Genomic DNA, 13,144 nt, shown 5'->3' with positions numbered 1-13,144 from the left:
TTTCACTAAGTTGAAGAAGGCCATCAAGATGTGGTGGTGCACGCTTGTAATCTCAGTATTTGGGAGGCTGAGACAGGAGGATTGCAGGTTCGAAGCTAGCCTCAGCAATTTAGTGAGGCTGTCAGTAACTTAGTGAGACCCTGTTTCCAAATAATAAAATTTAAAAAAGGGCTGGGGGTGTAGCTTAGAGGTAATATGCCTTTGAGTTCCATACCCAGAACCACATATACACACAAAAATAAGTTGCAGAGAGCCCAAGTAGCTAAGGCTGGCTGTAAACCGTGATTTTCCTGTCTCAGTTTAGCAAGTACTGGGATTACAATGTGCGCCACCACACCTGGCTAGGGAAGCACTTTATTAGATTTGGCAACAAAGAAATTGTTAGTATGTTTGGCAGAAGTTTGCAAGGAATAATGTGAACAGATAAGGGTCGATTGAGGAGGAAATGGAGGTGATAAAACTGAGAACATAAATGTACACAATTAATTTGTTACTTTTATTGCAAAGAGGAGCTAAGAAGTGGGAGAATAATAAAAAGAGACTGGCATTTGCAGCCCTGTTTAAATTGGTAATAATCAGCTGGGCATGGTGGCTCATGCCTGTAATCCTAGTACTTGGAAGGCTGAAACCAGAGGATCACAGGTTTGCTGCCAGCCTCAGAAATTTAGTGAGAAGTGGGGTGTGGTGGCGCACGCTTGTAATCCCAGCATTAAGAAGGCCGAGACAGGAGGATCGCGGTTCGTGAACAGCCTCAACTACTTAGTGAGGCCCTTTGCAACTCAGTGAGACCCTGTTTCAAAATAAAGAATAAAAAGGCGGGGCGTGGTGGCGCACGCTTGTAATCCCCGCGCTTGGGAGGTGGAGACAGGAGGATCGCGCAGGTTCGAAGCCTGTTTCAGATATATAAAATAGGTCTGGGAGTGTAGCCCGGAGGTAGAAGGGCTTCCAGGAACCCCAGTACCACCAAAAAAAAAAAATAAAAAAATAAATAAATAAAAAAAATAAAAAATAGGGCAGGGGGTGTAGCTCAGAGGTCAAATGCCCCTGGGTTCCATCCCCAGTACTGAAAAAAGAAAGAAAGAAAGAAAGAAAGAAAGAACGAAAAGAAAAGAAATTTAGTGAGGCCCTTCAAAACCTAGATTCTGTTTAAAAATAAAAATAAAGCCAGGCCTAGTGGTGCATGCTTGTAATCCCAGTGCTTGGGAGGCTGAAACAGGAGGATCCTGCACATGTGAAGCCAGCCTCAGCTACTTAGTGAGACTCTCAGCAACTAAGTGAGACTGTTTCAAAATAAAATATAAAATAAGTCTGGGAGTGTAGCTCAGAGGTAGAAGGCCTCTGGATTTCAAATCTAATACCATAAAATAAGTAAATAAATATAATAATAAAATTTAAAAAATAAAATAATAAAAATACACTCCCACCCCCCCTCAAGATGGTAATAACCCAATAGAAGATACAATAAAGAAAAACCCTTGAGTACTTGGGAGGCTGAGATAGGAGGGTCAGAGGTTCGAAGCCAGCCTCAACTAATTAGGCTCTCTGCAACTTTGAGACCCTGTTTCAAAATAAAGAATAAAAAAATAGGGCTGAGGGTGTAGTTTGGAGGTAGAATGCCCCTGGGTTCAATCTCCAATACCAAAATCACCTTCCTCCTCCTTAAAAAAAAAAAAAAAATCCCTTGAGAAGTATTTTTTTTTTTTTTATATTGGGGATGGAACCCAGGGGCCCCCAGGCTTATTTTATATTTTATTTGGAAACAGGGTCTCTCAAGCCAGCTAAGGCTGGCTTTGAACCTGCGCGATCCTCCTGTCTCATCCTCCCAAGTGCGGGGATTACAAGCGTGCGCCACTACGCCCGGCTCTTGAGAAGGTTTTAAGGGGTGGAATCCATAGCAGAAAGAGAGGACTTTATCTTCGATGGGGATAAAGACATGTGTTTTATAGTATCAAGATGGAAGATTCAGAAAATAGAGCAAATGCAGGCTTGTACTTTCTATTTGGATGAGAATGTTTCCTTGATTTTTTGTTTGTTTGGAGGGTGGTACTGGAGACTGAACCTTTTGATCTGCATCCTCAGCCTTATTTTATTTTTATTTATCTGTTGTACTGGGGATTGAATTTAGGGGCATTCTACCCCTGAGCTACATAACCAGCCCTATTTTTATTTTGAAACAAGGTCTCCATAGGTTGATGAAAGGCTATTTACTGAAGCTATCCTCCAACTTGAGATCCTTCTGTCTCAGCAGCCCAAGTATTGGACTTACAGGTGTGCCCCACTTATTTATTTTTTTAAATTTTGAAACAGGGTCTCGCTAAGTTGTTGAGGCTGTCCTCAAACCTGTGATCCTCCAGTCTCAATCTCCCAAGTAGTGGGATTACATCTAGCTAAAAGTATAATTAAGAACCTTAATCTGTTCATAATGTGGTAAGTGGCAAGGAAATGAAGAAAACATTTTATTTCTCCTGTGAGACACACGCACACTTTTCTCTTTGAAGAAAGAGTAAACTAACCTAAGTCAATTATAAAGTTTATACAAAGCGACAACAAAACTGTATTCTTATGAAGTTTCAAAATAAAGTCAGTGTTTGAAATCGGTAAGATCTTCTCTAACTTAATTGGCCTACCACGAGGCTGGGTAAAGAGTATGCACTCAATTTATAACTTTAAAGCAGGGAACATCTGTTTTTGGGGGCAAGAATTGCAAAGACCTTTTAAAGGCAAACAAAAAGAACAGAGAACTCCAACACCTCTCCCCGGGAGGAGCTGTAGGGCTTCGGTTATTTGCTTTCAGGGGAAAATGGTCCTAGCTCGTCCATTCGAATTTCTTCCAACAAATCACAGGGACCTAAAGCCAACTTTCTCTCTGCTAATTGGCTAGCTGAAAACTCGAGCTCCTCCGTGCCTCCCGCCTCTAACCTGGGAGCCAATAGGAAAGAGTTATGGTTCTTAAGTTAGTGTCATCAAGAACGGTACTTGCAATTGGCTATATTAGCTGTCAATCGAGCCGTAGGCGGAGCCACGTTAGACTGGCCTATATAAGAAGAGGACAAAGGCGGCGCGCTGCCTGTGTCATCCGCCATTTTGTGTAAGGCAAGGTGGCCTCCACGTTCCCCGAGCGTCTTCTTCGCTTCTGCCTCGACCGCCCCTTGACCACAGACATGTCTCGGGATCGGTTCAGGAGTCGCGGCGGCGGCGGTGGCGGTTTCCATCGGCGCGGAGGAGGCGGTGGCCGCGGCGGCCTCCACGACTTTCGCTCGCCGCCGCCGGGCATGGGCCTCAATCAGAACCGCGGCCCCATGGGCCCGGGCCCCGGCGGCCCCAAGCCCCCGATCCCGCCGCCGCCTCCGCACCAGCAGCAGCAGCAGCAGCCGCCGCCCCAGCAGCAGCCTCCGCCCCAGCAGCCGCCGCCGCATCAGCAGGCGCCGCCGCACCAGCCGCCGCATCAGCAGGCAGCGCCGCCGCCGCAGGACTCGTCCAAGCCCGCGGTTCCTCCCGGGCCTGGCCCCGCTCCGGGAGTAGGCAGCGCGCCGCCGGCCTCGGGCGCGGCGCCGGCCGCCACTCCCCCGGCCTCCGGGGCCCCGCCGGGCCCGGGCCCCACCCCGACCCCGCCGCCTGCCGTCACCGCGGCGGCCCCCGGGGCGCCTCCCCCGGCGCCGCCGAGCAGCGGGGTGGCCACCACTCCCCCGCAGGCCGGGGGGCCGCCGCCGCCGCCCGCGGGCGGCCCGGGCCCGGGCCCGGGCCCGAAGCAGGGGCCCGGCCCCGGAGGCCCCAAGGGCGGCAAGCTGCCCGGAGGCCCGAAGCCCGGCGGCGGCCCGGGCCTGAGCGCGCCCGGCGGCCACCCGAAGCCGCCGCACCGAGGCGGCGGGGAGCCGCGCGGGGGCCGCCAGCACCACCCGCCCTACCACCAGCAGCACCACCAGGGGCCCCCGCCCGGCGGGCCCGGCGGCCGTAGCGAAGAGAAGATCTCCGACTCGGAGGTGAGCCCCGGGAGCGCCGCGTCGCTTCCCTAAGATGGCGGCGCCCCCTCCGCCGCCGCGCGGGCTCCATTTTGTCGCATCCGGAAGGGCCCCGGGCGGGGCGGGGCGGCCGGAGCTCGGCAGCGCGGGATTGGCCGCGACGCCCTCGGGAATTGCGGGGCCTTGGGGCCGGCAGGTCCGCAAATGGGAGGGTAGGAGAGGACCAGGTAGTTTTGGCTCTAATTTTCGTCGTCTACTGAGATTCCGACTGGTCAGAACATCAAAAACAGTTGCTGATAGTTCGTTGTTTGGGCAGGGCTGGTGGTGGTACCGTGTGATAGCATTGTGGACGATTTGATTGCTCCATGTTCGAGTAGTGGTTATGTCGTAAGTTTGCAAATGTACAACCTGATTATGACTTGCGATCAAAATGTGAAGACCAATCTGTTCTTTTTAAAAGCCAATCTTTTGGTGTTTACAGAAGGCAAAAAAGAAAGTGGAGCAGAAAAGCAATTGACATTCTAACCGATAGCCAGTTGGGAAAAAAAGCAATGTGTTGTGGGTTTTTCTATTTAGAGGTTACTATTGGCTGCAAATACTTCTTTTTCCATTAGGGGTTCAAAGCCAATTTGGCTCTGTTGAGGAGGCCTGGAGAGAAAACCTACACACAGCGCTGTCGGTTGTTTGTTGGAAATCTACCTGCTGATATCACAGAGGATGAGTTCAAAAGACTATTTGCAAAATATGGAGAGCCAGGAGAAGTTTTCATCAATAAGGGCAAAGGATTTGGATTTATTAAACTTGTGAGTGTAATTGTTTTGTATGTACAGTTTAAGTCGGGTTTAGCCTGGCATGGTGGCTGATACTTGTAATCATCCTATACTTTGGAGGCTGAGACAGGAAGATTTAAGGTCTGGAGACCAGCCTCATCTACTTAGGCCCTCCACAACTTTAGATCCTGTTTCAAAGTACAGAATAAAAAATTGGGTGGGAAGCCAGGCGAGGTTGTGCTCCCTTGTAATCCCGGGAGGCTGAGACTGGAGGATCGTGGTTTGCAGACAGCCTCCACTATTTGCAACTTAAGCCCTGTTTAAAAATAAAGAATAGAAAATAGGGCAGGGGGTGTAATAACTTGGAGGTCGATTGCCTCTGGGTTCCAGACCCACAAAAAAGGGGGGATGGAGGTGTAGCTTGGCAGTAAAATGCCCCTGGGTTCCATATTCCCAATACCCCCCCCCCCACACACACACACAACGGGTGGGGTGTAGTTCAGAGGAAGAATGCCCCTGGGTACTACACAAACAGCAAAGTGGGGTTTGACTTTGTTTTTTGCCTTCTGCAAGCACTGAAAGATTGACTTTAAAAAAAATAGATTGGTCTTCAAATTTTTCATTGCTCATGTTGCTGAAAAGTGGGTGATAAATGATGCCCAACAAAAAGGGTAGGTAGATAGGTAAAGAGTTTTAACTTGGTGTTAGAGAGGAGGCATGCTTAAAGATATCTCAAACTGAATTTGGGGGAGTTAAGAACAGGAGTATGAAAAAGGTTTAGGCAATTTGAGTATTAACCAGTTATGAAGTCCTTAACATGAGTGTCTGGTATTTACAGGAATCTAGAGCCTTGGCTGAAATTGCCAAAGCTGAACTTGATGATACACCCATGAGAGGTAGACAGCTTCGGGTTCGCTTTGCCACACATGCTGCTGCCCTTTCTGTTCGTAATCTTTCACCTTATGTTTCCAATGAACTGTTGGAAGAAGCCTTTAGCCAGTTTGGTCCTATCGAAAGGGCTGTTGTAATTGTGGATGATCGTGGAAGATCCACAGGGAAAGGCATTGTTGAATTTGCTTCAAAACCAGCAGCAAGAAAAGCATTTGAACGATGCAGTGAAGGTGTTTTCCTACTGACAACGTAAGTTGTTTTAGGCTTATTCTAATAATTTCTAACTACAGTGATGCTGTTGTAATAAAACTGGAATTATTTTTTATTAGAACTCCGCGTCCAGTCATTGTGGAACCGCTTGAACAATTAGATGATGAAGATGGTCTTCCTGAAAAGCTTGCACAGAAGAATCCAATGTATCAAAAGTAAGACTGATTAAAGTTTTGGCAGTTTTTAATGTCAAGTGTAAGAAAGTTGGTCTTTGTGTAAAAAAAAGAACTAGAAAAAACTAATTTTCTAGTTCTGCCTAGAAGGTACGGAAATTCTTTGAGCTAGGTATGGTGGTGGTGTATGCCTAATCCCAGTACTTGGGAAGCTGTGACAGAATGATTGCAGGTTCAAGGACAGCCTCAGCAAGTAGTAAGCCTCTCGGCAACCTATGAGACCCTGTTTTGAAATAGGTAGAAATTCCTAGTACACCACACAAAATATATTTGCTATGCATAAGCTTCTTAACGAAAAATGGCAGGCTGGGTTTGGTGGCACACATCTAATACCTCTATTTAGGAGGCCAAGACTGGAAGATCAGGAGGACTGCAGGTCTGAGTCCACCCTTAACAACTGGAGTATTGCTGGATGGTAGAAAGTCCATGGATTCAGTTTCCAGTATGAAACTGAAGAATAGAAGTTTGAAAAAAGGAAAACTTGGGCTTACTGAGACTGTTACTCAAATGACTGTTTCTGAGCTAGTTGCTGGGCATGACCTCTACTGCAGGCTGAACTATAGCCCTAAGACCTCTTTTCCTTTGTGTGTGTGTGTGTGTGTGTGTGTGTGTGTGTGTGTGTGTGTGTGTGTGTGTTGTACTGGGGATAGAACCCAGGGTCTTTCTACCTCTGAGCTATACTCCCAGACCTATTAATATTTTATTGGGAAATAAAGTTCCATTAAGTTGCTGAGAACCTGCGTGATCCTTTCTCAGTCTCCCAAATGCTGGGATTACAAGTGTGCGATACCACATCCAGCCCTACACTTTTATTGGGGGGGGAATTCTGGGGATGGAACCCAGGGGCATTTGACTTCTGGACCCAGCCCTATTTTTTATTCTTTATTTTTTATTTTTATTTATTTATTTATTTATTTTTGGGTGGTGGTACTGGGGTTCCTGGAAGCCCTTCTACCTCCGGGCTACACTCCCAGACCTATTTTTACATTTTCATTTTTGGAAACAGGGTCTCCTAAGCCAGCGTGCGGCTGGCTTCGAACCTGCGTGATCCTCCTGTCTCCGCCTCCCAAGCGCGGGGATTACAAGCGTGCGCCACCACGCCCGGCTTTATTCTTTACTTGAAACAGTGAGTTTACAAAGGGTCTCACTAAGCAGCTGAGACTATCCGCAAACTGCAGTCCTCCAGTCTCAGCCTCCCGAATGCTGGGATTATAAGCATGCGCCACCATGCCTGGCCCTAGACATGTTTTTTAGAGAAGAGGTTAAGTATTGCTGATGGGTCTCTAAAGATTGGTTAATGTATGACTTGTGTGCTGTCAGGGAGAGAGAAACACCTCCCCGTTTTGCTCAGCATGGGACATTTGAGTATGAATATTCTCAGCGATGGAAGTCCTTAGATGAAATGGAAAAGCAACAGAGGGAACAAGTTGAAAAAAACATGAAGGATGCAAAAGACAAATTGGAAAGTGAAATGGAAGATGCCTATCACGAGCATCAAGCAAATCTTTTGCGCCAAGGTAATGATTTTCTTAATTTTTCTGGTCGATAAGTTGCTTATTGAATTTAAACCTCAGTGAGTTCAAAATATTTTCTAATGCACAGATCTGATGAGACGTCAGGAAGAATTAAGGCGTATGGAAGAACTTCATAATCAAGAAATGCAGAAACGTAAAGAAATGCAGTTGAGGTAAATGTTAAGTTTTTACTTCTGCACTGATATTCGAACGTTTAGGAAACTAATTTTTTTTTTTTTTGCAGGTGATGTACAGAGAGGTTAAGTACTGTGTCACGGTTTCTATGCCATACACGCCGTAGGCTTCTTTTTGTTTTTGTTTTCAAGTTTCAAAAAGATTGATACCAGCCAGGCGTGGTGGCGCACACTTGCAGTCCCCGTGCTTTGGGAGGTGGAGACAGGAAATGGCGCAGGTTCGAAGTTAGCCTCCCTGGTTTAAGAGAACCTGTTTCCAAATAAAAATATAAAAATAAGTCTGGGAGTGTAGCCCGGAGGTAGAAGGGTTTCCAGGAACCCCCCAGTATCACACACACACAAAAAAAAGTTGGTACCTTGGCTTAAGTCTGAATATTTTTAGGCAAGAAGAGGAACGACGGAGAAGGGAGGAAGAGATGATGATTCGTCAACGTGAAATGGAAGAACAAATGAGACGCCAAAGAGAGGAAAGTTATAGCCGGATGGGCTACATGGATCCAGTAAGTCAAGTTTTAGTACCACATAATTGTACTTGTCTACAGAACTTGTAGGAGCCTAGAATTTTATTTGGTTAAATACAAATTATCACAATGTGGTTATTTTCCCCTTTTGGGGGGTATATAGGGAATTGAACCCAGGGGCATTTTGCCTCCCAGCTCTTTTTTGTTTGTTTGTTTAAAAACAGACTTGCTAGGCTGAGGCTCTCCTAGAAACTGGTCTTGTTCTTTTTTTTGTAGCTCCTCCAGCCTGAGTTTCTTTCTTATTTGAAAACAGGGTCTTACTAGGTTACTGAAAACTTCAGTAAGTTGCTGAGGCTGACTGAACCTGCAGTCCTCCCGTCTCTGCCTCTCAAGTACTGCAATTACAAGTGTGTTACACCATGTCCATCTTCATTTTCTCCTTTAAATAAAAAAAAAAGCTGGGCATGGTGGCCCAAGCTTGTAATTCTAGTACTTTGTAGACAGGAGGATTGCAGGTTCATGGCCAGCTTCAGCTTTTTTGTGAATACCTCTGCAATTTAGTGAGGCCCTGTTTCAAAACAGTATAAAAAATATGGGGCTGGGGATGTGGCTTGAAAGTAGAATGCCCCAGGGTTCAGTCCCCGGGAATGCACAGACACAGGACTGGGTACACTGGCATAATACTTGTAATCTCATTACTTGGGAGGCTGAGACAGAAAGATCATAGGTTAGTAGCATTCTACTTCAGAGCTACACCCCCAGCCTGATTTTTTCTTTTTTCTTTTTCTCTCTTTTTTTTTTTTTTTTTTTTTTTCAGTACTGGGGGTGGAACCCAGTGACATTCTACCTTTGAACTATACCCCCAGCCCTATTTTTTATACTTTATTTTGCAACAGGGTCTCACTGAGTAGCTGAGGCTGTCTACAAACCACGATCCTCCTGTCTCAGCCTTCCAAGTACTGGGACTATAAGCGTGCACCACTACGCCCAGCTCCCAGCCCTGTTTTTTATTTTGAAATAGGGTAGGCATGACCCTGTCTTCTGTCTCAGCCTCCCAGAGAATCACAGGTTTGTGGCTAGCCTCAGCATGTTAGGACCTCCATAATTAGGCTCAGTTTCAAAAATATAAAAAGTAGAGTTGAGGGTGCAGGTCAAGGTAGAATATTCTTGTGTTCAATTCCCAGTACTAAACACCAACACACTAAAAAAGCTAATAGAAAAAAAAGATTTAGTTCTTGAAGAATTTCTTAAGCATTCAGGAATGCTTGGTGTGGGTAAAATGTTAAATGATACAAAGATTTTTTTCTTTCAGAGAGAAAGAGACATGAGAATGGGTGGTGGAGGAGCAATGAACATGGGAGGTAGGTATGAAAATTAAATAATAAGCATTATTAGAGAGCAGTATTCTGGTGGAATTGTAACCACCTATTTTGTTTCCTAGATCCCTATGGTTCAGGAGGCCAGAAATTTCCACCTCTAGGTGGTGGTGGTGGCATAGGTTATGAAGCTAATCCTGGAGTTCCACCAGCAACCATGAGTGGTTCCATGATGGGAAGCGACATGGTAATGTATCCTGTGGGACGTGTAGTACAAAGGAAATTCTCATTTTCATGACTTACTGTGTTTGGTTTTTGTTTTAAGTAGGTGACTTGAAACTCTCTTAGTTTCTCCTATCATGTAAATATATAATGTTGAGGAATACTTTGGCAACATAGAACAACTCTGTGGTAACCTAAACAGATGTGGTTGCCACAAATGTGAAGTCATTGCTTTAATAGTATGTGGAGTTATCTTTGGCAATAAGTAGATTTAGGTGTTTACCACATTTTTGCTTGTGCACTTGTGAATCCAGTGCACGGCAAATCCAAATTCTATATTGGATAATGTATGATTATTCTACACCCAAGTGAGAATAATCACATGGCAAACTATCATTTCTTTAAGCCATATTTAGGGATCAGACTTGTAGCTTTAGGCATGTTTTAGTGATATGTAGAACTTTGACCTATATTTGGTGTGGCTTCTATCCCATGAAAAAGGATTTGTTTAGTGTTCTGACTCGTCGTTTCCCACTTGTTGGGTCTCTTTGTAGGTATATCTTCTAAACTAAAGTGAAATCTCTGTTTTGCTATAGGGTAACAAAAGTCAAAAGTAATTTTTAAGCATACTAGTTGTGTGCATTTGATCTGAACTTTCTTGATGCTATCATATTTTAGCTGTGCAGGTAGATTGTCAGGCACTCTTAAACAATCCAGTGAATTGGTATGAGTGACTAAGGGTTTATAAATCTCAGAGCTTAATTTTGATGGGTTTAGGTAGAACCTTTATACCTGAAGTGAATCGGATTAGCTTACCTACAAGTTTTTGTCAAAGGAGCTGCAGTGTGTAGCTTATAAGATTCATTTTATAAATAGAAATAAGGATTTAGTATACTACCTTATTTGAAAGCTTTTTGAGAATTAAAGTTAACATTGTAAATTGCTTGGTGGGTTAAATGTAGTACTGTTAGCTTTTATCAAGTTGAAATTTTTAGTGTGTGGGGAACATTTATGCTTCCTCTAAAGATACTTAGGTAAACGCCGGGCGTGGTGGCGCACGCTTGTAATCCCCGCGCTTGGGAGGCGGAGACAGGAGGATCATGCAGGTTCGAAGCCAAGCGGTGCTGGTTTAAGAGACCCTGTTTCCAAATTTAAAAGTATAAAAATAGGTCTGGGAGTGTAGCCTGGAGGTGGAAGGGCTTCCAGGAACCCCAGTACCACCAAAAAAAAAAAAAAAAGATACTTAATTTAGGTATGTATTAAATACGTAAGCCCTAGTTGACATGTTCCCACAATTAAAGTTTTGTATTTCTAGGTAATAGAGATTTTATTTGTTGAAATAACATAATCCCAAAATTCTCCAAAGAGCTAAATTTTTTTAGGTCTTTGAGATATAAACTATAATACATGAAAGCCATATGATTTTATAAGTCGTTCCCCCCCCCAAAAAAAAAAAAAGATTGATGTTTAGTTTCTCAGTCTTTGGTTTAAAAAGTTGAGCCGGGCGTGGTGGTGCACGCTTGTAATCCTAGTATTTGGGAGGCTAGACAGAGGAGTGCCGGTTCAAAGCCAGCCTCAGCAACTTAGGCCCTCCGCAACATAGACCCAGTTTTCAGTGATAGAGTAAAACATAGGGCTAGGCTAGGGGTACAGCTCAGAGGTATCCTAGTACTGTCCCCCAGAAAGTTGAAATTATGTATAGGAACAATTAAGTCTTGATACCTTTTTAATTTTTTTCCTTTGGAGTATGAGTAAGTGGGCTGTTTAAAATGGAATTTAAAAGATAGTGTAGGCTGCTATGCTTAGATACCTATAGGCATTTAGGTATATATTATGTACATTTAGGTACATAACATCTCTATTAAAGTGTAGAAGTACCTAAAAACTGGATGGAATAATGAAAGTCACTCGCTGCTTTATTGGCAGTCACTTTAGCTTGGTGTTATGATCTTTTGGGAGATACATATATATAAAGCATGGAATCATAACAAAGTGTCAGTGTACTTTTCAAAGACCTAAGGGAAAAGTGGGGCTGTTAATGAAAGTGGGCTGTATGTTCAGTCAGTTTGCAATGATGCAGAAGAGTACTGTGAACATAATTGTGTCTGGTTTTATAGTGATGGCTCTGAAGGTGGTATACCTGTGAGAATATGGCAACACAAGTTTTTTCATCAAGTAATTGTGCCGGTTAAGTGACTAAATATTAGTTTTTTAATGCTTTTTCTTTTCGTAGTTTGGTAGCATTTTATTAAAACTTTTCAACCTTTTTAAAGATTTCTGCAACTTAGCAGATGTGTCTTAAGATCTTGAAAAGCACAAGGTTTCTTATGCAGCACATGCCACTAACTGGTGAGTAGGCCTTGTCACTTCATTCAGTGAATTGACTCTGTCTGGTTGGGCTTGTTAGGCTTACTTGGAGATTAAATTTTGTATCAGACCTTGAAAGTGAGAGTTTGCAAGCTTTTCAGTGGATTAATCTGATGTGAAATTTCTTAGAACTCATTTTTGGAATGGATTTTCACATCTGCACTAATTCTTAAATTTTTTTAGCACTGCAGGGAAGATCTGTTCTTTGAAACAGGTGTATGAGAATGGCTCAAGTGGGAACATACCACAAGGCATGTATTATCGTAAACTAATTTTCAAATTACCCTTTTTTCCTTTCTATGTTCCCGGTACCTGTGGATCGACTCATTGGTGATTGTATCGACGAACGTTGACTACGGAACCTTCTAAAATATTTACTTAACACACATGGACATCAACTACATATAATGAACTGTTAATTACTGTTCCAATAGCGTACTGAGCGCTTTGGGCAGGGAGGTGCGGGGCCTGTGGGTGGACAGGGTCCTAGAGGAATGGGACCTGGAACTCCAGCAGGATATGGTAGAGGGAGAGAAGAGTATGAAGGCCCAAACAAAAAACCCCGATTTTAGATGTGATATCTAGGCTTTCATTCCAGTTTGTTTTTGTCTTTTCTTGTTTAGATACCACTTTTAAATTCTTGCATTTTAGTAAGAAAGCTCCCTTTTTATGGATGTTAGCAGTTTATTGACCTAATATTTGTAAATGGTCTGTTTGGGCAGGTAAAATTATGTAATGCAGTGTTTGAAACAGGAGAAAAATTTTTCATTTTCTTTTCTCTTCTTTTTTTTTACTGTATAATGTCCCTCAAGTTAATGGCAGTGTACCTTGTGCCACTGACTTTCCAAAGTGTACCATTTTTTTTTTTTTTTTTTTTACTGTGCTTCAAATAAATAGAAAAATAGTTACAATACTGATCTTCAACTTTGCCATTCATGCTTCTATGCACATTAGGCTAGGTATTCCACTTGGAAAGCATGAGAGTGAATAGGACTTTGAATGGCTTA

The 13,144-nt window shown here is 43.8% G+C and overlaps 1 protein-coding gene across 1 annotated transcript; it reads left to right on the top strand.

The window, feature by feature from the left end:
• Positions 1 to 3,161: 3,161 nt before the first annotated feature.
• SFPQ (splicing factor proline and glutamine rich) lies at positions 3,162 to 12,709 on the top strand (the record flags this gene model as incomplete). The annotated part of the gene is made up of 10 exons (XM_080691099.1): positions 3,162 to 3,980; positions 4,574 to 4,762; positions 5,568 to 5,869; positions 5,950 to 6,045; positions 7,384 to 7,580; positions 7,666 to 7,750; positions 8,154 to 8,271; positions 9,545 to 9,593; positions 9,674 to 9,795; positions 12,572 to 12,709. 10 exons carry the CDS (start codon positions 3,162 to 3,164, stop codon positions 12,707 to 12,709), a joined length of 2,115 nt encoding a protein of 704 aa, XP_080547225.1.
• Between the last annotated feature and the right edge of the window lie 435 nt (positions 12,710 to 13,144).

The sequence above is a fragment of the Muscardinus avellanarius genome, assembly GCF_963383645.1.
Source record: "Muscardinus avellanarius genome assembly, chromosome: 3".
NCBI lineage: Eukaryota > Metazoa > Chordata > Mammalia > Rodentia > Gliridae > Muscardinus > Muscardinus avellanarius.
Note: the sequence above shows the minus strand (reverse complement) of the source record. Positions and strands in the feature narration are given on the sequence as shown.